Below are 27447 nucleotides of genomic sequence, written 5' to 3' on the forward strand. Positions count from 1 at the left end.
TTTCCCCAACTGGCTCGGTGTTCCCGCTTCTTCTCCTGATTTCCTGCCCATCTAACCTTCCCTTGGCTGGGTAACGAACCGCGAAGCTGCTGTCTACGTGGACCGGTGGGGTTAAAATCTTCCGTCCGCCTTCCAGTCTTGTCAGGAAATCTAAATCTAAACAGAGAGACAGAGACATGGCGACGAACGGTACTAAAGGCTCTGATGGACACGTTTTAACGGAGGTGAATGCCGAGCCTAACGACAAACCCAAAACCTTGGTCGTCAAAGTCCAGAAAAAGGAACTTCCCGAAAGAGAGAACTGGACTGGAAAATTTGACTTTCTCCTGTCTTGCGTCGGGTACGCAATTGGACTGGGAAATGTCTGGAGATTCCCTTATCTATGTGGGAAGAATGGAGGAGGTAATCAAGATGTCGGAACTTTTCCGTGTTTTTCGAAAAAACAAAAGGAGGCTAAATTTGACCTTTCAATCGGCAAATTTGTTCTGGGGCGCTCACTTAAATAATCTCAATGGCTCGAGAGCTCCTTTTCTCTCCAGATTGTGCGTAATTACGCGCACATTTATAGGCAACGCTACGAGATCATTCATTTGAGTCGCTGTAGTGTGAAACAAAATAGTGGGTTTATCACTGTATCTTTTTGGATAATTTGAAATGTTAATGGTTTAATATCAATGCAATGGTTCACTTTTATTCACGACTATATTTGTTGTTTTCTTGCCTTTTATATTCTTTTCAGGGGCCTTCTTGATTCCCTACTTTTTGACGCTCATATTTGCTGGTATGCCCCTGTTTCTGCTTGAAACGTCCCTCGGTCAGTACACATCGATTGGAGGGCTTGGGGTGTGGAAACTGGCTCCCATGTTTAAAGGTAAATCAAAGCCCCGTGTTTAGGTTAACCGGAAATACATCACGTTATGTAAGACAAATAGATGTCCTCAAATACTCTTCTTGCCGGTTGACCATAAACGCCAGAACAATTTGTATTTCTGTGCATGTCTCCTGTCCCGATCGTTTTAACAGATCAAACTTTATATTTAGCTAATGCTAATTATATCTATATTTTTCTCAAATTATTTCATTTTGTATTAAATCACAGTATATAAATACCTCATTCCTAATCTCCATTTTCTAGGTGTTGGTCTGGCCGCTGCAGTGCTGTCTTTCTGGCTAAATATTTATTACATCGTCATCATTGCCTGGGCCATATACTATTTGTGGTCCTCCTTTACTACCGTGAGTATGATAGTCAGGTAAAAAAAAGAAAAGATGAATGAATTCAATTGAAGGTTTAAAAAAAGGAAAACACATTTCCCAAATGAATATCTTTAAGTGGCATGACATTGCAAATGTCGGGGCAGTTTGATCATAAAATACAACAAATGAGGTGCATGATGTTTGAAAGAGATTGGCAACATTTACAAAAATGAGAGGGAGAGAGAAAGATAAGGAGAGAGAGAGAGAGGGAGAGAGAGAGAGAGAGAGAAGGAGAGAAAAAAAACGTGTCTTTGTTGTTGCAGGAGTTGCCATGGCAATCATGTGGAAATTCTTGGAACACAGAGCGATGTTACACCAACTACAGCATCCTGAACGCTGCCAACCTCACCAGTGCTGTTCAGGAATTCTGGGAGTAAGAACAATTATTTTTTATTTACATGTTATTTAGTTGTTTTTTGGCTGTGGTTGGACCATGCAGTGTTACTAACCTTTCAATCTGCTAATTTGTTCTAAATAATAAATAAATAAGTCACGGGGTTGAAAGAGGATTTATAAAATACATTTCATTGACTGGTTGGTTGATTGATTGATTGATTGATTGATTGGTTGGTTGATTGATTGATTTATTGGTTGATTGGTTGATTGATTGGTTGATTGATTGATTGGTTGATTGATTGATTGTGTCGTCCTATAGGCGTAACATGCACCAGTTAACAGACGGTCTGGAGAAGCCTGGGGAGATCAGAGCGCCTCTAGCCATCACGCTGGCCATCGCCTGGGTCCTTGTCTATTTCTGTATCTGGAAAGGTGTCGCCTGGACTGGGAAGGTAACTATACCAAATTGATAGATTTAGGGCTTAAGATGCTAAACCCACCGGGGGAATTGTGACATTTGATTTTGGCCACCGTATTGGATTGTGGCCGCCATTTTGGATTTTGCCCGCCGTATAGATTCAAAATCCACAGAGAAACCTTTGACTGGAAAAAACAACAGTTGATCTGCGCCTGGGCCCTGTCTCTAATAATGAGTGTTAAGTCATTAAATGCATCTGTTAAATGTCAACTGTCCCTTAGAACCAACTTGTCTTGTTTTAAACAGCCTATATAACATCGTTATGAGTCAGAAACATTCATATTAGTGTCAAAATTGACTTCAAAGTGTAAATAGGATAATTTTGGTCATAAAGTCACTCTCGTCCAAAACAGAGTTTTGTAAGTGAGTTCGTCGCGACCTACTGGAGGGTTGGCTATGGAGTAGGATCATGCCACTTGCCCAGTGTCCACTGACATGAGAGAAGCAGCTGTGCTGGTTGCCCTCCTACTGTAATCAGCTGGTTGTGCTCTATCCAATCATATAGCGCCCAGAACATCCAGACAGTGACACGGACTTGCCCAGTACGCAGCTCTTCAGACTTTTACAGAAGACAACACGTCACCAATGCTATGTTGAAATAACCTTTGACCCCAAAGCCCTTTAATATGGAGTGGTCACTTCCTGATGTGTGTTTGATAGTGTCAATCACTCAAGTCTGTTACTTTTCTGGGCAAAAAATGAGAATTGAGACGATCAGAGCGCACTTGTATCCTAACTGCAACTCGTTTTGTAATATGATTCCCTATGAAACACAGACAGACTCACACTCTGGTAATAGTGAGAAAGTTGTAAAAAAATTCATAAAATGGCACCAGTACACAAGTCACCATTCGCCAGTGACTTAATAAGCTGATTGTGGCCTGGCTGTTTAATTGTGCCTGCTAGCTATTGAGTATTTTAAAGAACTGACTATTTTGAGGAAGTGGCTACGTTGAATCAGGAGGGTCAAACAACAGTAACTGCCAGGGTCTCATTTGGCTTCAGTCATGGCCTTTCCGTAGCCTGCAGACAAATGACCAAATCGCCCTCATGGGTAGAATGTTATTCATATTTTTCATAATTAATAATAAATAAAATAAAAAAATAAAATAAATAAAATACTTTGAAAATCTGGTGTTACTTTGTCAAACGGTTTTGTTATATTTCAGTCTTCTGTAACTCAAAACGTAATACATTTGAACTCTGTATCAAACATGGTAGGTGACAGGTATCCTAGTGGTTAGAGTGTAGAGGTGGCAGGTATCCTAGTGGTTAGAGTGTAGAGGTGGCAGGTATCCTAGTGGTTAGAGTGTAGAGGTGGCAGGTATCCTAGTGGTTAGAGTGTAGAGGTGGCAGGTATCCTAGTGGTTAGAGTGTAGAGGTGGCAGGTATCCTAGTGGTTAGAGTGTAGAGGTGGCAGGTATCCTAGTGGTTAGAGTGTAGAGGTGGCAGGTATCCTAGTGGTTAGAGTGTAGAGGTGGCAGGTATCCTAGTGGTTAGAGTGTTGGACTAGTACCTGAACGGTTGATGGATCGAATCCTCTGAGCTGACAGGGTAAAAATCTGTTGTTCTGCAAGGCAGTTAACCCACTGTTCCTAGACCAGTTAACCCACTGTTCCTAGACCAGTTAGTTAACCCACTGTTCCTAGACCAGTTAACCCACTGTTCCTAGACCAGTTAACCCACTGTTCCTAGACCAGTTAACCCACTGTTCCTAGGCCCTCATTGAAAATAAGAATTTGTTCTTAACTGACTTGCCTAGTTAAAAAAAAATGGTAAGGGTATCTTCTTATTTTTAAGCCCATAACCATGTGTGTGAGGTGTATACTTATGTTTCGAAGTAGATTTGTTTAACACTACCAAGAAACACGGTGTCACCCAGATATAGCCCACTGCAATAAATTAATGAGCAATCTTCAAAACTAGGCCACAACAGGAAGTGCAGTCACCCTTGAAGTCAGGTTTTTGCATAATTCCATTGTTTTATATTCTAACGAGAGTCTCCCTCCCTCCCTCCCTGTTTCAGGTGGTGTACTTCTCAGCGACGTACCCCTACTTTATGCTCTTCATCCTCTTCTGCCGCGGCATCACTCTGCCCGGAGCCATCGATGGAATCCTCTTCTATATCACGCCCAACTTCGAGAAGCTCAAGGAATCAGAGGTAGCTAGCCTTTATCAGTGAACAGATTCAGAAGTAGCTCGCCTTTATCAGTGAACAGATTCAGAGGTAGCTAGCCTTTATCAGTGAACAGATTCAGAAGTAGCTCGCCTTTATCAGTGAACAGATTCAGAGGTAGCTAGCCTTTATCAGTGAACAGATTCAGAAGTAGCTCGCCTTTATCAGTGAACAGATTCAGAGGTAGCTAGCCTTTATCAGTGAACAGATTCAGAAGTAGCTCGCCTTTATCAGTGAACAGATTCAGAGGTAGCTAGCCTTTATCAGTGAGCAGATTCAGAGGTAGCTAGCCTTTATCAGTGAACAGATTCAGAGGTAGCTAGCCTTTATCAGTGAGCAGATTCAGAAGTAGCTCGGCTTTATCAGTGAACAGATTCAGAGGGAGAATTTGATGCTGATTGCTGCGTGTGATGCTGTGAGTTGCAGTTTGTTCTGACTTGTAGTTTGTTCTGACTTGTAGTTTGTTCTGACTTGCAGTTTGTTCTGACTTGCAGTGTGTTCTGACTTGCAGTGCATTTGGACTTGCAGTGCGTTTGGACTTGCAGTGTGTTTTGACTCTGTCTCTCTGTTCTTGTAAGGTGTGGTTGGATGCTGCCACTCAGATCTTTTTCTCCTATGGGCTGGGGCTGGGATCACTGATTGCTCTGGGAAGCTACAACCCATTCAATAATAATGTTTACAGGTAGGTTTATATCTTTAATACCACTCAATCTAGCTCTTCACTGCAGCTTATATTCTGCCAATGATGTGTGGACCTATGTCGATGGATTCTGCTGTGTGTGTGTGTGAGAGAGAGAGAGAGAGAGAGAGAGAGAGAGAGAGAGAGAGAGAGAGAGAGAGAGAGAGAGAGAGAGAGAGAGAGAGAGAGAGAGAGACGGAGAGAGAGAGAGAGACGGAGAGAGAGAGAGAGAGAGAGACAGAGAGAGAGAGAGAGAGAGAGAGAGAGAGAGAGAGAGAGAGAGAGAGAGAGAGACGATGGAGAGAGAGAGAGAGAGAGAGAGAGAGAGAGAGAGAGAGAGAGAGAGAGAGAGAGAGACGATGAGAGAGAGAGAGAGAGAGAGAGAGAGAGAGAGAGAGAGAGAGAGAGAGAGAGAGAGAGAGAGAGAGAGAGAGAGAGAGAGAGAGAGAGACGATGAGAGAGAGAGAGAGAGAGAGAGAGAGAGAGAGAGAGAGAGAGAGAGACGATGGAGAGAGAGAGAGAGAGAGAGAGAGAGAGAGAGAGAGAGACGGAGAGAGAGAGAGAGAGAGAGACAGAGAGAGAGAGAGAGAGAGAGAGAGAGAGAGAGAGAGAGAGAGAGAGAGAGAGAGAGAGAGAGAGAGACAGAGAGAGAGAGAGAGAGAGAGAGAGAACACACATCTGTCAGCTGCCACTTCATCTCTGTCTCTCTCCATTTTATATCCTGGAAATGAACGAACAAATACCCCATCTCTAAAATGAATGGGCCAATCCATTGACATTGCAGTAAGGCTCGGCTATAGAATGCAAAACCCTCCCTTCCCTCCCTCCCTCCCTCCCTCCCTCCCAAAGCAAATGTGCTGTGGTTTGATAAGGCTTCCATATCAGTGTGACAACAGCCATTCCAAACCCCATGCTTTTTGTCTTTCTCTCCATCTCCCTGCAGAGATTCTGTCATTGTGTGCTGCATCAACTCGTTCACCAGCATGTTCGCTGGCTTAGTCATCTTCTCCATTGTGGGCTTCATGGCCAACGTGACTAAGAGGCCTATAATAGAAGTAGCAGCCTCAGGTAATTACCGTTCACTATTGATATAGATCTTAATGGGACAATACAGCATTGATGCCGTGCATACACGATTTCGCCGCGAGCTCGCCTCATTTTTGCCATCCCAAACTAATTTTTATGACTAAAGTGAAAATCGATTAACTTTTTTTTTTAAATAGATGGTCACACCAAGGATAATTTAGCTATTTGATTTGAAGTTTTAGGACCCCTTAAGGTATCAAAATATATATACATATATATATATATACATATATATATATATTTTTTTTTGACGAAACATTGAATTTTGGTCTAACTGCTATTAGCCAATAGAAACGCAGTGAGTAACAGATTCACTACGTGGATAATCAGATGGTCCTAAAACAAATCACAAGGAAGTTTGTTCTGTAGTTTCCTGTTCTGTATCTGAGAGGTATGACACAGATCAGGAAACTACAGTACCAGTCAAAAGTTTATATATATTTTTTACTATTTTCTACATTGTAGAATAATAGTGAAGACAACAAAACTGTGAAATAACACATATGGAATCATGTAGTAACCAATAAAAAGTGTTAAACAAATCAAAATATATTTTTTTGATTCTTCAAAGTAGCCCCCGTTTGCCTTGATTACAGCTTTGCACACTCTTGTCATTCTCTCAACCAACTTCATGAGGAAATGCTTTTCCAACACTCTTGAAGGAGTTCCCACATATGCTAAGCACTTGTTGACCTCTTTTCCTTCAATCTGCGGTCCTTCTCAACTGGGTTGAGGTCGGGTGATTGTGGAGGCCAGGTCATCTGATGCAGCACTCCATCACCCTCCTCGATCAAATAGCCTTTATACAGCCTGGAGGTGTGTTTGGTCACTGTCCAGAAAAATAAGTGTTAGTCCCACTAAGCGCAAACCAGATGGGATGGCATATCGCTGCAGAATGCTGTGGTAGCCATGCTGGTTAAGTGTGCCTTGAATTCAAAATAAATCACCAACAGTGTCACCAGCAAAGCACCATCACCCCTCCTCCTCCATGCTTCACGGTGGGAACCACACATGCGGAGATCATCCGTTCACCTACTCTGCATCTCACAAAGACACGGCGGTTGGAACCAAAAATATCACATTTGGAATCTTCAGACCTAAGGACAGATTTCCACCGGTCTAATGTCCATTTCTCGTGTTTCTGCCCAAGCAAGTCTCTTCTTATTATTGGTGTCCTTAGTAGGTTTCTTTACAACAATTAGGCCATGAAGGCCTGATTCACACAGCCTCCTCTGAACAGTTGATGTTGAGATGTGTCTGTTACTTGAACTCTGTGAAGCGTTTATTTGGGGTGCAATCTGAGTTGAAGTTAACTATAATGAACTTTTAACAACTTTTAATTGAAATGCATTCCAGGTGACTACCTCATGAAGCGGGTTGAGAGAATACCAAGAGTGTGCAAAGCTGTCATCAAGCCAAAGGGTGGCTACTTAGAAGAATCTCAAATATAAAATATATTTGGATTTGTTTAACACTTACTACATGATTCCATGTGTGTTATTTCATAGTTTTGATGTCTTCACTGTTATTCTACAATGTAGAAAATAGTAAAAAATAAAGAAAAATCCTTGAAAGAGTAGGTGTCTCCAAACTTTTGACTGGTACTGTACATACTGTACACACATATATATATATATATACATCTTTAGTATCATTATATATATATACTTTTTTTACCCCCTTATTCTAGGCACTAAACTATCTCCATACTTCCATTCCTTTTTTATACTGGTACCTGGCTTCCTTCAGACTAGTCCTGTGAAGCTTGTTGGCGTCCTAGTCATAGACATGTTTGTGGGAGTCTCACCTTTCAGTGGGAGCCACAGTGGGAGTCTCACCTTTCAGTGGGAGCCACAGTGGGAGTCTCACATTTCAGTGGGAGCCGCAGTGGGAGTCTCACCTTTCAGTGGGAGCCGCAGTGGGAGTCTCACCTTTCAGTGGGAGCCACAGTGGGAGTCTCACCTTTCAGTGGGAGCCACAGTGGGAGTCTCACCTTTCAGCGGGAGCCACAGTGGGAGTCTCACCTTTCAGTGGGAGCCGCAGTGGGAGTCTCACCTTTCAGTGGGAGCCACAGTGGGAGTCTCACCTTTCAGTGGGAGCCACAGTGGGAGTCTCACCTTTCAGTGGGAGCCGCAGTGGGAGTCTCACCTTTCAGTGGGAGCCACAGTGGGAGTCTCACCTTTCAGTGGGAGCCGCAGTGGTAGTCTCACCTTTCAGTGGGAGCCACAGTGGGAGTCTCACCTTTCAGTGGGAGCCACAGTGGGAGTCCCACCTTCCAGTGGGAGCCACAGTGGGAGTCTCACCTTTCAGTGGGAGCCACAGTGGGAGTCCCACCTTTCAGTGGGAGCCACAGTGGGAGTCTCACCTTTCAGTGGGAGCCACAGTGGGAGTCTCACCTTTCAGTGGGAGCCACAGTGGGAGTCTCACCTTTCAGTGGGAGCCACAGTGGGAGTCTCACCTTTCAGTGGGAGCCACAGTGGGAGTCCCACCTTCCAGTGGGAGCCACAGTGGGAGTCTCACCTTTCAGTGGGAGCCACAGTGGGAGTCTCACCTTTCAACGGGAGCCACAGTGGGAGTCTCACCTTTCAGTGGGAGCCACAGTGGGTGTCCCACCTTTCAGTGGGAGCCACAGTGGGAGTCTCACCTTTCAGTGGGAGCCACAGTGGGAGTCTCACCTTTCAGTGGGAGCCACAGTGGGAGTCTCACCTTTCAGCGGGAGCCACAGTGGGAGTCTCACCTTTCAGCGGGAGCCACAGTGGGAGCCCAACCGGTTCAGACGCTACAGACCGAAGTTGGAAGATCGGCCGTACCGACGAATCCCGTTAGCTTGTGCGGCTTTGGACATCGGCTCTAGAGGGTCGGTTTAAAATCAGACTTTAAGAAGACATATTTTAGAAATAGGAAGGGTTTAGCCATGATTAGGATTTCGTGGCTGTGGTAACTAGCAGCGCCGCGCCGAACTGAGGTAATGGAAGACTGGCTGGTGTAGCCGTGGAGAGAACTTCCCAGCAGCCTTTTCAATATTAAACCTTTTTTTATTAAGTCCGATTATTCGCGTAAAATATAAAGTCCATATCGGTCACATCTTCCTATCCATTCTTGCACCTCTGTCTCTTTTTTTTTGGGATGTTTCTGCACACAGAAATGTGAACTGTGTACATAATGTACAACAACAGCTGTCTGCATGTCGGCATGGGCAGGATCAACTAGGGAATCGGTAATGTGATCACACACATCCTGTGGTTGAGGGTGGACGGAGGTAAAGATTTGTTAATCGGGAAATGTGAGCACCTCCAAGTTGTTCAGATTTTAGAAGTGGTGTCACGTATGCCCAGCATTAGCCTACTGAGCAAATATACAACTACATATATAATATATAATGTCCAGCATTAGTCTACTGAGCAAATATATAACTAAATATATAATATATAATGTCCAGCATTAGCCTACTGAGCAAATATATAACTAAATATATAATATATATGTCCAGCATTAGCCTACTGAGCAAATATAAAACTACATATATAATATATAATGTCCAGCATTAGTCTACTGAGCAAATATACAACTACATATATAATATATAATGTCCAGCATTAGCCTACTGAGCAAATAATATGAGAAAATCATAGAGGGACGGTAGCATATCCTTTCCACCATACCTATGGAACCTGATCTTTTGCCAAATTATTGGCCAAAGAACTGATCTGATTGGTCAAAAGATCAATTAGTGACAACATCAACAACAAAAAAGATCAGAATTGTGCTGCCTGTGTAAACTCAGCATATGCTATACACATAAACACATAAATTGCCTATACCTACGGGCCATCAAATACATTTTAAAACACATCCTCTTTGTGTATTTTACCAGGACCGGAAGGCATAATTCCGTCTCTAACTGCCTGTCTGTGTTGTGTTGCAGGTCCTGGCTTGGCGTTCTTGGCCTACCCTGAGGCAGTAACCCAGCTGCCGATCTCTCCTCTCTGGGCGATCCTCTTCTTCTCCATGTTGCTGATGCTTGGAATCGACAGTCAGGTGAGGAAACAACAGCCATTTGGAGTTTGTGTTTGTATTGTTGTGTTTTTGTTGTGTTGTGTTGTCCTGTGTTGTCCTGTCCTGTGTTGTTGTGTTGTCCTGTGTTGTGTTGTCCTGTGTTGTTGTGTTGTTGTGTTGTCCTGTGTTGTTGTGTTGTTGTGTTGTCCTGTCCTGTGTTGTTGTGTTGTCCTGTGTTGTGTTGTTGTGTTGTTGTGTTGTCCTGTGTTGTTGTGTTGTCCTGTCCTGTGTTGTTGTGTTGTCCTGTGTTGTGTTGTTGTGTTGTTGTGTTGTCCTGTGTTGTTGTGTTGTCCTGTGTTGTTGTGTTGTCCTGTGTTGTTGTGTTGTCCTGTGTTGTTGTCCTGTCCTGTGTTGTGTTGTTGTGTGTTGTGTTGTTGTGTTGTCCTGTGTTGTGTTGTTGTGTGTTGTGTTGTCCTGTGTTGTGTTGTTGTGTTGTCCTGTGTTGTGTTGTTGTGTTGTCCTGTGTTGTTGTTGTGTTGTGTTGTCCTGTGTTGTTGTGTGTTGTGTTGTCCTGTGTTGTGTTGTTGTGTTGTCCTGTGTTGTGTTGTTGTGTTGTGTTGTCCTGTGTTGTGTTGTTGTGTTGTGTTGTCCTGTGTTGTGTTGTTGTGTGTTGTGTTGTCCTGTGTTGTGTTGTTGTGTTGTCCTGTGTTGTGTTGTTGTGTTGTGTTGTCCTTTGTTGTTGTGTTGTTGTGTTGTCCTGTGTTGTTGTGTTGTCCTTTGTTGTTGTGTTGTCCTGTGTTGTGTTGTTGTGTTGGACCATGGATATGCAGTAGTATTATCCATCTAATATAGTGTCTGTTGTATAGTAGTGTACTGAGGAGGTATATTATTATATAATGTGTTGTATAGTAGTGTACTGAGGAGGTATATTATTATATAATGTGTTGTATAGTATTATATAATGTGTTGTATAGTAGTATATAATGTGTTGTGAGGTAGTGTACTGTGGAGGTATAGCATTATATAATGTGTTGTATAGTAGTGTACTGAGGAGGTATAGTATTATATAATGTGTAGTATAGTAGTGTACTGTGGAGGTATAGTATTATATAATGTGTTGTATATTAGTGTACTGTGGAGATATAGTATTCCCAGCAAACTAAAATTGTTTCTGTGAAAGTTCCCAGAACATTTTGTTACGTTGCGTCAAATGGTCTTGTATCACAAAAACGGTTCGGTTGTGGTAATGATTATACCATGTTTGTATAAAACATCCGCCTGATGTTGCAAGAACGTTCCCAGAACACATTTTGTCTGTTTGTTTTATTACATTTCTTGGAAACCTAATGAGAACGTTAGGGGAATGTTCTGTGGTGGTTGTAACAGGTGTAAAAGTTTTAGTGAACGTTAGGAGAACATTCTAATGATATTGAATTACAAACAAACAAAAAATCGGACAAAAATCTATTTCAGATTCAGATTGTTATCGAAAACGTTCTTTGAATGTTTTTGGGATGTTATTAACATCTTAACGTTAGATAAAACCACAACTGAAACTTCATGGGAATCTAATGTTCTTGGAATGTTCCCGGTTTGCTGGGTTATCACATTTGTTATCTTCTGTGTAGTTCTGTACGGTGGAGGGCTTCATTACTGCGTTGGTGGATGAGTTCCCCAGAGCTCTGAGAGGACGAAGAGAACTCTTCATCGCTGCCGTCTGCCTGGTCTCTTATATCATCGGCCTGTCCAACATCACACAGGTACAGTGCTTGCACACACACACACACACACACACACAGGATGATATACAAAACAACACTACAAACAATAGAAAACATGGTCTGACACCACTGGGTTTGACTGACACCCTCTCAGTGGGCAAAACTGGTCGAAAAGACGTCAGGCTTCGACCAGATAACCAACCGAAGCTATTGATGTCGTCATGAAAATACGTCTTTATCTGGTTGTCATCTCGACATTGCTTCAGCCAGAAAACCCCAATTTCAACCAGAAAAGAACGTCACTCTAATGTCCCATGCCAGATATTGCCAGCTGAGACTAGACTTCATGGTGTATTGTATAGGGGGGGGGGTGCTGCTCTTTCATGGTGCACTGTATAGGGGGGGGGGTGCTGCTCTTTCATGGTGTACTGTATAGGGGGGGGAGGGGGGGGGCTTCTCTTTCATGGTGTACTGTATAGGGGGGGGGAGGGGGGGTGCTTCTCTTTCATGGTGTACTGTATAGGGGGGGGGAGGGGGGGTGCTTCTCTTTCATGGTGTACTGTATAGGGGGGGGAGGGGGGGTGCTTCTCTTTCATGGTGTACTGTATAGGGGGGGGGAGGGGGGGTGCTTCTCTTTCATGGTGTACTGTATAGGGGGGGAGGGGGGGGGCTTCTCTTTCATGGTGTATTGTATAGGGGGGAGGGGGGGTGCTTCTCTTTCATGGTGTATTGTATAGGGGGGGGGAGGGGGGGTGCTTCTCTTTCATGGTGTACTGTATAGGGGGGGGAGGGGGGGGGCTTCTCTTTCATGGTGTATTGTATAGGGGGGGGGAGGGGGGGTGCTTCTCTTTCATGGTGTATTGTATAGGGGGGGGGAGGGGGGGTGCTTCTCTTTCATGGTGTATTGTATAGGGGGGGGGAGGGGGGGTGCTTCTCTTTCATGGTGTATTGTATAGGGGGGGGGAGGGGGGGTGCTTCTCTTTCATGGTGTATTGTATAGGGGGGGGGAGGGGGGGTGCTTCTCTTTCATGGTGTATTGTATAGGGGGGGGGAGGGGGGGTGCTTCTCTTTCATGGTGTACTGTATAGGGGGGAGGGGGGGTGCTTCTCTTTCATGGTGTATTGTATAGGGGGGGGAGGGGGGGTGCTTCTCTTTCATGGTGTATTGTATAGGGGGGGTGTAGTTATACTTTATAGATAGATGTACTTATACTTTATCTGTCAGTCAGATAGATGTACTTATACTTTATAGATAGATGTACTTATACTTTATCTGTCAGTTAGACAGATGTACTTATACTTTATCTGCCTGTTTATCTTTCAGTCAGATAGATGTACTTATACTTTGTCAGTCAGATAGATGTACTTATACTTTATCTGTCAGTTAGATAGATGTACTTATACTTGATCTGTCAGATAGATGTACTTATACTTAATAGATAGATGTACTTATACTTTATCTGTCAGTTAGACAGATGTACTTATACTTTGTCTGTTTATCTGTCAGTCAGATAGATGTACTTATACTTTATCTGTCAGTTAGATAGATGTACTTATACTTTATAGATAGATGTACTTATACTTTATCTGTCAGTTAGATGTACTTATACTTTATCTGTCAGATATATGTACTTATACTTTATCTGTCTGTTTATCTGTAGTTAGATAGATGTACTTATACTTTATAGATAGATAGATGTACTTATACTTTATCTGTCAGTCAGATAGATGTACTTATACTTTATCTGTCAGTTAGATGTACTTATACTTTATCTGTCAGTTAGATGTACTTATACTTTATCTGTCAGTTAGATGTACTTATACTTTATCTGTCAGATAGATGTACTTATACTTTATCTGTCAGATAGATGTACTTATACTTTATCTGTCAGTTAGATGTACTTATACTTTATCTGTCAGTTAGATGCACTTATACTTTATCTGTCAGATAGATGTACTTATACTTTATCTGTTAGTCAGATAGATGTACTTATACTTTATCTGTCAGTTAGATGTACTTATACTTTGTCAGTCAGATAGATGTACTTATACTTTATCTGTCTGTTAGATAGATGTACTTATACTTTATCTGTCAGTCAGATATATGTACTTATACTTTATCTGTCTGTTAGATAGATGTACTTATACTTTATCTGTCAGTCAGATATATGTACTTATACTTTGTCAGTCAGATAGATGTACTTATACTTTATCTTTATTATCTGGGTTGTCTTTATTATCTGGGTAGTCTATATTTTCTGGGTAGTCTTTATTTTCTAGGTAGTCTTTATTTTCTGTCTTTATTTTCTGGGTAGTCTATATTTTCTGGGTAGTCTTTATTTTCTGGGTAGTCTTTATTTTCTGGGTAGTCTTTATTTTCTGTCTTTATTTTCTGGGTAGTCTTTATTTTCTGTCTTTATTTTCTGGGTAGTCTATATTTTCTGGGTAGTCTATATTTTATGGGTGGTCTATATTGTCTGGGTAGTCTATATTTTCTGGGTAGTCTATATTTTCTGGGTAATCTATATTTTCTGGGTAGTCTATATTTTCTGGGTAGTCTATATTGTCTGGGTAGCCTGGGTAGTCTATATTTTCTGGGTAGTCTGTATTCTCTGCGTAGCCTTTATGACGGGTCAGCATTACATAATTAATATATAATCATTGAATCCATGTTCATTTTCCATCAGTACAAACATCTTACTTTACAAGTTCTTCCTGAATCTGATTTTGTATCTGATCCTGAATCTGATCTTGTATCTGGTCATGCATCTGGTCATGCATCTGATCCTGTAACTGATCTTGTATCTGATCATGCATCTGATCCTGAATCTGATATTGTATCTGGTCCTGCATCTGATCCTGAATCTGATCTTGTATCTGGTCCTGCATCTGATCCTGAATCTGATCTTGTATCTGTTCATGCATCTGATCCTGAATCTGATCTTGTATCTGATCATGCATCTGATCCTGAATCTGATCTTGTATCTGGTCATGCATCTGATCCTGAATATGATCTTGTATCTGGTCAGGCATCTGATCCTGTAACTGATCTTGTATCTGATCATGCTACCACTTCTTCATTCAAACTAATTCCACGAGCAACCCCCCCCCCCCCCCCCCACAGGATCAAGCCAGGGAAACGATGATGTCTTCTCAAGCTCCACATCCCAAACTCTTAAGGTCCATAACTGTCCTCTTAAACCGTCGTCTACTCACTGATGTACTGTGGTCACTGACACGATCACTGAACGCTCCCAAGTACCCCCTCTAGTGCCCTGCTTGTATGGAACACTACCCTACCCTACTGCACCGCTCTTCACAGCATTATCATCGTCTGTCACTGGAGATTCATGTCTGCATTCTTCTTGGATTGAAACAATCGGCCTAAATCAGTTGTTCCGCTCTGCAGTACCAGTCCAGTGTAGCGTCTCCCAACACCCTCCACCCTGCACTAGAGCTGGGCTCCTGAGCCCTGAACTTCCCAGCCTTCGTTGTTATGCATATGACCAGCTCTATGCCACCACCAGCTCTATTCCACCACCAGCTCTATTCCACCACCAGTTCTATTCCACCACCAGCTCTATTCCACCACCAGCTCTATTCCACCACCGACTCTATTCCACCACCAGTTCTATTCCACCACCAGCTCTATGCCACCACCAGTTCTATTCCACCACCAGCTCTATTCCACCACCAGCTCTATGCCACCACCAGTTCTATGCCACCAGCTCTATGCCACCACCAGCTCTATTCCACCACCAGTTCTATGCCACCACCGCCTCTATGCCACCACCAGTTCTATGCCACCAGCTCTATGCCACCACCAGCTCTATTCTACCACCAGCTCTATGCCACCACCAGTTCTATGCCACCACCAGCTCTATGCCACCACCAGCTCTATGCCACCAGCTCTATGCCACCACCAGTTCTATGCCACCACCAGCTCTATTCCACCACCAGCTCTATGCCACCACCAGCTCTATGCCACCACTCTATGCCACCACCAGCTCTATTCCACCACCAGCTCTATTCCACCACCGACTCTATTCCACCACCAGTTCTATTCCACCACCAGCTCTATGCCACCACCAGTTCTATTCCACCACCAGCTCTATTCCACCACCAGCTCTATGCCACCACCAGTTCTATGCCACCAGCTCTATGCCACCACCAGCTCTATTCCACCACCAGTTCTATGCCACCACCGCCTCTATGCCACCACCAGTTCTATGCCACCAGCTCTATGCCACCACCAGCTCTATTCTACCACCAGCTCTATGCCACCACCAGTTCTATGCCACCACCAGCTCTATGCCACCACCAGCTCTATGCCACCAGCTCTATGCCACCACCAGTTCTATGCCACCACCAGCTCTATTCCACCACCAGCTCTATGCCACCACCAGCTCTATGCCACCACTCTATGCCACCACCAGTTCTATGCCACCACCAGCTCTATGCCACCACCAGCTCTATGCCACCAGCTCTATGCCACCACCAGCTCTATTCCACCACCAGCTCTATTCCACCACCAGCTCTATGCCACCACCAGCTCTATGCCACCACTCTATGCCACCACCAGTTCTATGCCACCAGCTCTATGCCACCACCAGCTCTATGCCACCACCAGCTCTATGCCACCACTCTATGCCACCACTCTATGCTACCAATTCTATGTCACCACCAGTTCTATGCCACCACTCTATGCCACCACCAGCTCTATGCACCAGCTCTATGCCACCACCAGTTCTATGCCACCAGCTCTCTGCCACCACCAGCTCTCTGCCACCACCAGCTCTCTGCCACCACTCTATGCCACCACTCTATGCCACCACTCTATGCCACCATCAGCTCTATGCCACCACTCTATGCCACCACTCTATGCCGCCACTCTATGCCACCAATTCTATGCCACCACCAGTTCTATGCCACCACTCTATGCCACCAGCTCTATGTCACCAGTTCTATGCCACCAGCTCTATGCCACCAGTTCTATGCCACCAGTGCTATGCCACCACGAGCTCTATGCCACCACCAGCTCTATGCCACCAGCTCTATGCCACCACTCTATGCCACCACTCTATGCCACCATCAGCTCTATGCCACCACTCTATGCCACCACTCTATGCCACCACTCTATGCCGCCACTCTATGCCACCAATTCTATGCCACCACCAGCTCTATGCCACCAGCTCTATGCCACCAGTTCTATGCCATCAGCTCTATGCCACCACTCTATGCCACCACCAGCTCTATGCCACCACCAGCTCTATGCCACCACCAGTTCTATGCCACCAGCTCTATGCCACCACCAGTTCTATGCCACCACCAGTTCTTTGCCACCACTCTATGCCACCACTCTATGCCACCACTCTATGCCACCACTCTATGCCACCACCAGTTGTATGTGTGCCGCCCAAATGATTAAAACAAAGAGTATTATATAAATGAGGAAACAAATGATTGAGTCTCTAACACTCCTCTCCTCTCCTCTCCTCTCCTCTCCTCTCCTCTCCTCTCCTCTCCTCTCCTCTCCTCTCCTCTCCTCTCCTCTCCTCTCCTCTCCTCTCCTGTTTCATCCAATAGGGTGGGCTGTATGTGTTCAAGCTGTTTGACTACTACTCAGCCAGCGGAATGTGCCTGCTCTTCCTGGTCTTCTTTGAGTGCGTCTCCATATCCTGGTTCTACGGTAAGTCAGTTACATCACTTCCTGTTAAAGCTACGGTGACATCACTAACTTGACACCAATAACAATGTCTTCAGACTGATGTGTAAAGGATACACAAAGAATTGTCCGGCGCATCTCAATATTCTTTGTGTAAAAGTATTGGGGTGTTCTCAACGTAATAGTCTTTGGGGTGTTCTCAACGTAATAGTCTTTGGGGTGTACTCAACGTAATAGTATTTGGGGTGTACTCAACGTAATAGTCTTTGGGGTGTACTCAACGTAATAGTCTTTGGGGTGTTCTCAACGTAATAGTCTTTGGGGTGTTCTCAACGTAATAGTCTTTGGGATGTTCTCAACGTAATAGTCTTTGGGGTGTTCTCAACGTAATAGTCTTTGGGGTGTTCTCAACGTAATAGTCTTTGGGGTGTTCTCAACGTAATAGTCTTTGGGGTGTACTCAACGTAATAGTATTTGGGGTGTACTCAACGTAATAGTCTTTGGGGTGTACTCAACGTAATAGTCTTTGGGGTGTTCTCAACGTAATAGTCTTTGGGGTGTACTCAACGTAATAGTATTTGGGGTGTACTCAACGTAATAGTCTTTGGGGTGTACTCAACGTAATAGTCTTTGGGGTGTACTCAACGTAATAGTCTTTGGGGTGTTCTCAACGTAATAGTCTTTGGGGTGTTCTCAACGTAATAGTCTTTGGGGTGTTCTCAACGTAATAGTCTTTGGGGTGTTCTCAACGTAATAGTCTTTGGGGTGTACTCAACGTAATAGACATTGGGTAAAAGGTTTGGGTGCTGGGCTTCTGATACTGCTACCAAATTCCATATCTAAAGACTGCTTCCAGTGAGTGCAGCTTCTTGTCTTCCATCATAGGACCTTTGACCTACAATGTCTTATGTATGTTGTAGGTGCCGATAAGTTCCTTGCCAACATTGAGGAGATGATTGGCCACAAGCCCTGCCTGTGGTGGAAGCTCTGTTGGGTCGTGTTCACTCCTCTTATTGTGGCTGTAAGTACATCTCTCTCATTCTCTCTTCCTTTCCTCCTCCTCTCTCTCTTCCTCTCTCCCTTCCTCCCCCTCTCTCTCTTCCCACCTCCTCTCTCCTTCTCTTTCTCTTCCTCCCCTTTTCTCTCCTTCTCTCTTCCTTCCTCCCCCTCGCTCTCCTTCTCTCTTCCTTCCTCCCCCTCTCTCTCCTTCTCTCTCCCTTCCTCTCCCCCTCTCTCTCCTTCTCTCTCCCTTCCTCTCCCCCTCTCTCTCCTTCTCACCCCCTCTCTCTCCTTCTCACCCCCATCTCTCTCCTTCTCGCTCTCTTCCTCCCCCCTCTATCTCCTCTCTCTCTTCCCCCCTCTCTCCTTCTCTCTCTTCCCCCCCTTCTCTCTCCTTCTATCTTCCTTCCTCCCCCTCGCTCTCCTTCTCTCTTCCTTCCTCCCCCTCTCTCTCCTTTTCTCTCTTCCTTCCTCCCCCTCTCTCTCCTTCTCTCTCCCTTCCTCTCCCCTCTCTCTCCTTCTCACCCCCCTCTCTCTCTTCCTCCCCCCTCTATCTCCTCTCTCTCTTCCCCCTCTCTCCTTCTCTCTCTCCCCCCTCTCTCCTTCTCTCTCTCCCTCCCCCTCTCTCTCCTTCTCTCTCCTTTCGCCCTCTCTCTCCTTCTCTCTCTCTTCCTCCCCCTTCTCTATCTTCCTCCCGCCTCTCTCCTTCGCTCTATATCTCCTCCCCTGTCTCTGTCTTTTTTCTGTCTACCCTCTCAAAGCACAGCACTACAAATCAATGTAAATTCATGAATTTTGGCCAACTACCACACTGAATACAGCTGTCTGTCTGGTGTTATTATATGGAGGGCTTTTAATGCCAAAAATAAAGACCAAACTATACAGTCTATTTTTGTCATTAACAACTCTCTATATTCCTACAACCTCGGTCAAATCAAATCAAATCAAATTGTATTTGTCACATGCACCGAATACAACAGGTATAGACTTTACCGAGTTTACAGAGTAGCAGCAGCGCATGTGAAGGGTGTGAGAGTATTAAAGTGTGAGCGTGTGTGTGAGCTTGTCAGTGTAGTATGTGTAAGTGTGTGGGTAGAGTCCAGTGAGTGTAGATAGAACCAATGCAAAAAAAGGGGGGTCAATGTAAATAGTCCGGGTAGCCATTTGATGAACTGTTCAGCAGTCTAATGGCTTGGGGGTAGCAGCTGTTCAGGAGCCTTTCAGGAGCCTTCAGGAGCCTTGGCGCTCTGGTATCGCTTGTTGTGTGGTAGCAGAGAGAACAGTCTATGACTACGGTGGCTGAAGTGTTTGGCAATATTTAGGGCTTTCCTCTGACACCGCCTGGTATCGAGGTCCTGTATGGCAGGAAGCTTGGCCCCAGTGATGTACTGGGCCGTACACACTACCCTCTGTAGCTCCTTACAGTCAGATGCCGAGCAGTTGCCATACGAGGAGGTGAGGAAGCCAGTCAAGATGCTCTCGATGGTGCAGCTGTAGAACTTTTTTGAGAATCTGAGGACCCAAGCCAAAAATGTTCAGTCTCCTGAGGGGGAAGAGGTGTTGTCGTGCCCTCTTCACGAATGTGTTGGTGTGTTTGGACCGTGATAGTTCCTTAGTGATGTGGACACAGAGGAACGTGAAGCTCCCGATCCTCTCCACTACAGCCCTGTTGATGTGAATGGGGGCGTATTTGGCCCCCATTTTCCTGTAGTCCACGATCACCTGCCAGATCTCTGACTTCCGCCCTATAGGCTGTCTCATCGTCATTGGTAATGAGCGTCATCATAACGACTGTGTAATGAGCGTCATCACACAGTCGTCCAGAACAGCTGATGCTCTCATGCATGGTTCTGTGTTGCTTGCCTCGAAGCGAGCATACAAGGCATTTAGCTCGTCCGGTAGGCTCATGTCACTGGGCAACTCATGGCTGAGTTTCCCTTTGTAATATGTGATCGTTTGCAAGCCCTGCCACATCCGACGAGCATCAGAGCTGGTATAGTAGGATTCGATCTCCGTCCTTTATTGAAGCTTTGCCTGTTTGATGGTTCCTCGGAGGGTGTAGCAGGATTTCTTATAAGCGTCCGGATTAGTGTCCCGCTCCTTGTAAGAGGAAGCTCTACCCTTTAGCTCAGTTGCGGATGTTGCCTGTAATCCATGGCTTCTGGTTGGGAAATGTACCTATATCGTCTTCGATGCACTTATTAAATGAATCCGGTGACTGATGTGGTAAAACTCCTCAATGTTATCGGATGAATCCAGGAACACATTCCATTCTGTGCGAAACAGTCCTGTAGCCTAGCATCCGCTTCATCTGTATTGAGCGAGTCACTGCTACTTCCTGCTACAGTTCATCAAATCAAAATCAAATCAAATTAATTTATGAAGCCCTTCTTAGATCAGCTGATATCTCAAAGTGCTGTACAGAAACCCAGCCTAAAAACTCAAATTAGCAAAACCAAGAGAGGTACCAAATGTTCATAGATGACCAGCAGGGTCAAATAATAATAATCACAGTGGATGTCGAGGGTGTGACAGGTCAACACCTCAGGAGTAAACGTCAGTTGGCTTTTCATAGCCGATCATTGAGAGTATCTCTACCGCTCCTGCTGTCTCTAGAGAGTTGAAAACAGCAGATCTGGGACAGATAGCACGTCCGGTGAACAGGTCAGGGTTCCATAGCCGCAGGAAGAACAGTTGAAACTAGTTAGATTTGCCAAATGGAGGGTGAGCTTTGTATACATCTCTGTGTGTGGAGTGAAGGGGATCTAGAGTTTTTTTCACCTGGTAGAAATGAGGTAAAACGGATTTCAGTTTTCCTGCGTTAAAATCACCGTCCACTAGGGGGCGCCGCCTCTCGGTGAGTATTTTCTTCTTTGCTTATGGCCCAATAACAGCTCATTGATTGTGGTCTTAGTGCCAGCATCGGTTTGTGGTGGTAAATAGACAGCTAAGAATATTATAGATAAATATTTTTCATAAATAGTATGGTTTACAGTTTATCGTGAGGTATTCTAACTCAGGCGAGGGGAACTTCAATTACTTCCTTAATATTAGAGACCGTGCACCAGCTGTTAACAGAGACATCACCACCCCACTTGAGTTTACAGGACGCTGCCGTTCTTTCCGACGTATAGAAAAAAAAACAGCTCGATTTTGGTTTGTGTCTGGGATGTAACCAGGTCGATTGATTGATTTGAATTTAGTAGATAATTTAAAAAACGATGATATATAAACAATATAGAGGACAATAAACAAAATAAAGCACTAAGGCTTCCGTTGTTTCGTGACCAGGTTGTTCTTCTGTCTTCTCTTCCAGGGAGTGTTCCTGTTCAGTGCTGTCCAGATGGTTCCTCTCACCATGAACAACTACGTGTTCCCGGCCTGGGGACAGGGAGTAGGCTGGTGCATGGCGCTGTCCTCCATGCTCCTGATACCTGGATACATGGTCTATATGTTCCTCAACCTCAAGGGGGATTACAAAGAGGTATGGACATCTTCTTCTTTCTTCCTCAGATGCTGCCAATCACTATATATATATATATATATATTGTATTTATTATGGATCCCCATTAGTTCCTGCCAAGGCAGCAGCTACTCTTCCTGGGGTTTATTATGGATCCCCATTAGTTCCTGCCAAGGCAGCAGCTACTCTTCCTGGGGTTTATTATGGATCTCCATTAGTTCCTGCCAAGGCAGCAGCTACTCTTCCTGGGGTTTAATATGGATCTTCATTAGTTCCTACCAAGGCAGCAGTTACTCTTCCTGGGGTTTATTATGGATCCCCATTAGTTCCTGCCAAGGCAGCAGTTACTCTTCCTGGGGTTTATTATGGATCCCCATTAGTTCCTGACAAGGCAGCAGCTACTCTTCCTGGGGTTTATTATGGATCCCCATTAGTTCCTGCCTAGGCAGCAGCTACTCTTCCTGGGGTTTAATATGGATCTTCATTAGTTCCTACCAAGGCAGCAGTTACTCTTCCTGGGGTTTATTATGGATCCCCATTAGTTCCTGCCAAGGCAGCAGTTACTCTTCCTGGGGTTTATTATGGATCCCCATTAGTTCCTGACAATGCAGCAGCTACTCTTCCTGGGGTTTATTATGGATCCCCATTAGTTCCTGCCTTGGCAGCAGCTACTCTTCCTGGGGTTTAATATGGATCTTCATTAGTTCCTACCAAGGCAGCAGTTACTCTTCCTGGGGTTTATTATGGATCCCCATTAGTTCCTGCCAAGGCAGCAGTTACTCTTCCTGGGGTTTATTATGGATCCCCATTAGTTCCTGCCAAGGAAGCAGTTACTCTTCCTGGGGTTTATTATGGATCCCCATTAGTTCCTGCCAAGGCAGCAGCTACTCTTCCTGGGGTTTATTATGGATCCCCATTAGTTCCTGCCAAGGCAGCAGCTACTCTTCCTGGGGTTTATTATGGATCCCCATTAGTTCCTGCCAAATGCAGCAGCTACTCTTCCTGGGGTTTATTATGGATCCCCATTAGTTCCTGCCAAATGCAGCAGCTACTCTTCCTGGGGTTTATTATGGATCCCCATTAGTTCCTGCCAAATGCAGCAGCTCAGGCCACTGCTCTACTACCACAGATCTACAATACACAATCCATGTTGACGTGTGTGTACAGTGCGTGTGTGTTAGCATGTGTCTGTGCCTATATTTGTGTTGCTTCACAGTCCCCACTGTTCCATAAGGTGTATTTGTATCTGTTTTTATAAATCTGATTGTACTGCTTGCATGCAGATACTTTATGTGGTCATGGCTCTATGTAGTACTGTGCGCCTCCCATAGTCTGTTCTGGACTTGGGATCTGTGAAGAGACCTCTGGTGGCATGTCTTGTGGGATATGCATGGGTGTTCGAGCTGTGTGCCAGTAGTTTGAATTCATTAATACTTGTATTTGTGAGAGGTATTGACATGTTGAATGCACCGAGCTGTCTGTTTAATTTCTCGTCCACTTTGAGCCATGAGAGATTGACATGCATATTATTAATGTTAGCTCTCTGTGTACATTTAAGGGCCAGCCGTGCTGCCCTGTTCTGAGCCAATTGTAAAGTCCCTCTTTGTGGTACCAGACCACACAACTGGACAGTAGTCCAGGTGTGACAAAACTAGGGCCTGTAGGACCTGCCTTGTTGATAGTGTTGTTAAGAAGGTAGACACTAGGGCCTGTAGGACCTGCCTTGTTGATAGTGCTGTTAAGAAGGTAGAAACTAGGGCCTGTAGGACCTGCCTTGTTGATAGTGTTGTTAAGAAGGTAGAAACTAGGACCTGTAGGACCTGCCTTGTCGATAGTGTTGTTAAGAAGGCAGAGCAGTGCTTTATTATGGACAGACTTCTCCCCATCTTAGCTACTGTTGTGTCAATATGTTTCGACCATGACAGTTTACAATCCAGGGTTACTCCAAGCAGTTTAGTCATCTCACCTGGCTCAATTTCCACATTAATCATTACAAGATTTAGTTGAGGTTTAGGGTTTAATGAATGAATAGTCCCAAATTCAATGCTTTTAGTTTTGGAAATATTTAGAACAAGTGCATTTCTTACCACCCATTCTGACACTAACAGCAGCTCTTTGTTAAGTGTTGCAGTCATTTCAGTCGCTGTAGTAGCTGACGTGTATAGTGTTGAGTTATCCACATACATAGAAACTCTGCTTTTATTCAAAGCCAGTGGCTTTAACCGGAAGTGATGTAACTTTTAGTTGTCATTAGTAAAGATTTTAAAAAGGAGACACTTTTATCCAAATCAACTTTGACATTTTTTTGTATTTCGCAATCCGGGTGTTCCCTGGAATCGAACCCACTATTCTGGCGTTACAAGAGCTCACATACTGTATATTCAGAGTCATGGGGTGGCCATTTTGTGTCCACAAAACAGCTCAGCCCTCACAAATCCAAAAAAGCTTCCCAAAATAACCATATCATGTGATTCCGAAAGAGATCCGGCTCGAAGGACCAATGGCCTGCAGCAGAGTTTGGATTTTGTAGTATTTTAAGTAGATGGGAAGGCACTTAATCCAAAAACAAGTTTGGAATATTGCTGCTGGCGATTACTGTTTTTATCTTAATCTGCATAAATAATCGTCGCCTTCTCACAGACATAGTAAAAGCCCAGTTTGAGGACAGCAAATGTTTCCCATTATGGCTTGAGCGTTATGTCTTGAGCATGACATTAGACTTGGACCTATACAGTGCCTTCAGAAATTACTTCAGAAATTATTAACTCCTTGACTTATTCCATGTTTTGTAGTGTTACAGCTTGAATTCAAAATGTATTAAATATCTTGTTTTTTTTCCTTCAATCCCCCAAATGGAAAACATGTTTAAAAATGTATTGAAAATGAAATACAGAAATATCTAATTTGCATAAGTATTCACACCCCTGAGTCAATAATTTAAAGAGGATCACTTTTGGCCAGAGATTACAGATGTTACTCTTTCTGGGTAAATCTCTAAGAGCTTCCCACTCCCTTTGCCCATTATTCTTTTTCAAAATTCTTGGATTTTGATCATTGCTAGACAGACGTTTTCAGGTCAAAAAATACCCCATAATGACAAAGCAAAAACAGGTTTAGAAATGTTCGCAAATTTATACAAAATAAAAAACTGAAATCACATTTACATAAGTATTCAGACCCTTTACTCAGTAATTTGTTGAAGCACCTTTGGCAGTGATTACAGCCACGAGTCTTCTTGGGTATGACGCTACAAGCTTTGCACACCTAAAATATGCTCTGTCAGGTTTGATGGCGAGCGTCACTGCACAGCTATTTTCAGATCAGAGAATCTTTTTTTGGGGGTACCCTTCCCAGATCTGTGCCTCGACACAATCCTGTCTCATAGCTCTACGGACAACTCCTTCAACCTCGTGGTTTGGTTTTTGCTCTGACATGCGCTATCAACTGTGGGTCCTTATATAGACAGATGTGTGCCTTTCCAAACCATGTCCAATCAATTGAATTGACCAAAGGTGGACTCCAATCAAGTTGTAGAAACATCTCAAAGATGATCAATGGAAACAGGATGCACCTGCAAGTCTCATAGCAACGGTTCTGAATACTTATGTAAATAAGTTCTGTTTTTTTATTTTAAATACATTTACAAAAATTCTAAAAAGCTGTTTTCGCTTTGTCATTATGGGGTAATGTGTGCAGATTGATGAGGGAAATGATTATTTAATCAATATAGAATAAGCCTGAAACATAACAAAATGTGGAAAAAGTCAAGGGGTCTGAATACTTTCCGAATGCACTGTAGAAATAGACAGAATTAAACATAGAGAAATAGACATAGAAATTGACATCGAAATAGACATTGACATAGAAATAGACAGAAATAGGCATAGAAATCGACAGAAATTGACGTAGAAATAGACATAGAAATAGACAGGGGTAATAGACATAGAGAAATAGACAGAGAAATAGAGATAGAAACAGACATAGACATAGAAATAGACATATAAATAAACATAGCTATAGAAATAGGCATAGAGAAATAGACACTGACATAGAAATAGACAGGGAAATCGACAGACAGGGAAATAGACATAGAGAAATAGACAGAGAAATAGACATATAGACATAGACATGTAGACATAGACAGACAGACATAGAGAAAGAGACATTGACATAGAAATAGACAGAAATAGACAGGGAAATCGACAGACAGGGAAATAGACATAGAGAAATAGACAGAGAAATAGACATATATACATAGAAATAGACATGTAGACATAGACATAGACAGACATAGAGAAAGAGACATAGACAGACAGATAGACATAGAAATAGACATAGATATTCAGTTGAAAAAGGTCACAGGGAGGAGTATGAGTCCGGTCAGTCACGTGATCGCTGTTCAGCTGCAGCTTGCAGTGAAAGGCTGATCAGTAATTGTCGGTTCGGTTGGAGGCGCCGCTGCAGTCGTCACTTGCAACGAGACGAGCAGCTGTCAGCCCCTTTTGTGTCAGTCAGTGGAGTCTTGATTGCCTAAATTGTAGCAATCAGTTCACTTGATTAGTATGTGTCAAGCAACAGATGGAAGTAGGTTCTGGCAGACACTGAGACAGCTAGCTATCTAGTGGATCATGATACAATGTGTAGCATAATAACATGATATTCGATGGTAGCAATGTGAAAGCTTAATTTACTGCAGTGGGCTAAATCAGGGTCACGCAGAGTGTTTCTTGGTAGTCCTAAACAAATCTACACATGGTTTATGTGCCTAAAAAAAGGAAGAAGATACCTGTACCATGTCAGATACAGAGTTGAAATGTATTACATTTTGAGTTTGCCTCCCAATGTTACACTTTATATACATCACAGAAGACTGAAATATAACAACACCGTTTGCCATAGAAACACTGGATTTTTTGCGTCCTTTTTTTTTAAATAATGTTTTTTCTTTCTTATTAAATTATAAAAAAAATATGAATAACATTCCACCCATGAGGCCAGTAGATAATTTGACTGCAGGAAAGGGCTACAAATGTCAACAAGCAGACTGCAGTTGTTGTTGTTGTTGTTGTTGAATCGTATCGTTTCTTTGCAGCGTTTGCATGGTAACGTTGTAACTCAACAATGTGAAAGCCTAAAGAATCCAGCACCACGGGCGTTTAAAAAAAAAAATGTATCGTTCTCTCGCACATTACAGCGTCTGCGGATAATGATCCAGCCCCCGATGATGGTGAAAGGAGAACGCCAGGAGAACGGCCCTGAGCAGACTGCAGCAGAAGCAGAGAACCTGGCCACTGAAGAGGCTTACATCTAAACCTTGTTACTACATCCTAAACCCTCGAGGGCAAACTCTCTGCAGAAAACAACGTAATCAAGGTGAAACGCAACCAAGGGATTCGTCTCAAATGGCACACAATTACCTATGTAGTTACACTGCTTTTGACCAGGGCCAATATAGATAGTGTTTCATATAGGTACTAGTCCTTCTGGGCCCTGGTCAAATGGTACCCTATTCCCCCTGGGCCCTGGTCAAATGGTACCCTATTCCCTCTGGGCCCTGGTCCAATGGTACCCTATTCCCTCTGGGCCCTGGTC

The 27447-nt window shown here is 43.8% G+C and overlaps 1 protein-coding gene across 1 annotated transcript; it reads left to right on the forward strand.

The window, feature by feature from the left end:
- On the forward strand, positions 1–27447 carry LOC139414487 (solute carrier family 6 member 1b). The gene is made up of 14 exons (XM_071162398.1): positions 1–402; positions 740–871; positions 1136–1236; positions 1521–1630; positions 1913–2045; positions 4098–4232; positions 4826–4929; positions 5870–5994; positions 9938–10050; positions 11637–11768; positions 17315–17417; positions 18314–18414; positions 21709–21876; positions 27050–27447. The coding sequence occupies exons 1-14, from the start codon at positions 177–179 to the stop codon at positions 27164–27166; spliced, it is 1800 nt and encodes a 599-aa protein (XP_071018499.1). The 5' UTR covers positions 1–176; the 3' UTR covers positions 27167–27447.

The sequence above is a fragment of the Oncorhynchus clarkii genome, chromosome 7 (assembly GCF_045791955.1).
Source record: "Oncorhynchus clarkii lewisi isolate Uvic-CL-2024 chromosome 7, UVic_Ocla_1.0, whole genome shotgun sequence".
NCBI lineage: Eukaryota > Metazoa > Chordata > Actinopteri > Salmoniformes > Salmonidae > Oncorhynchus > Oncorhynchus clarkii.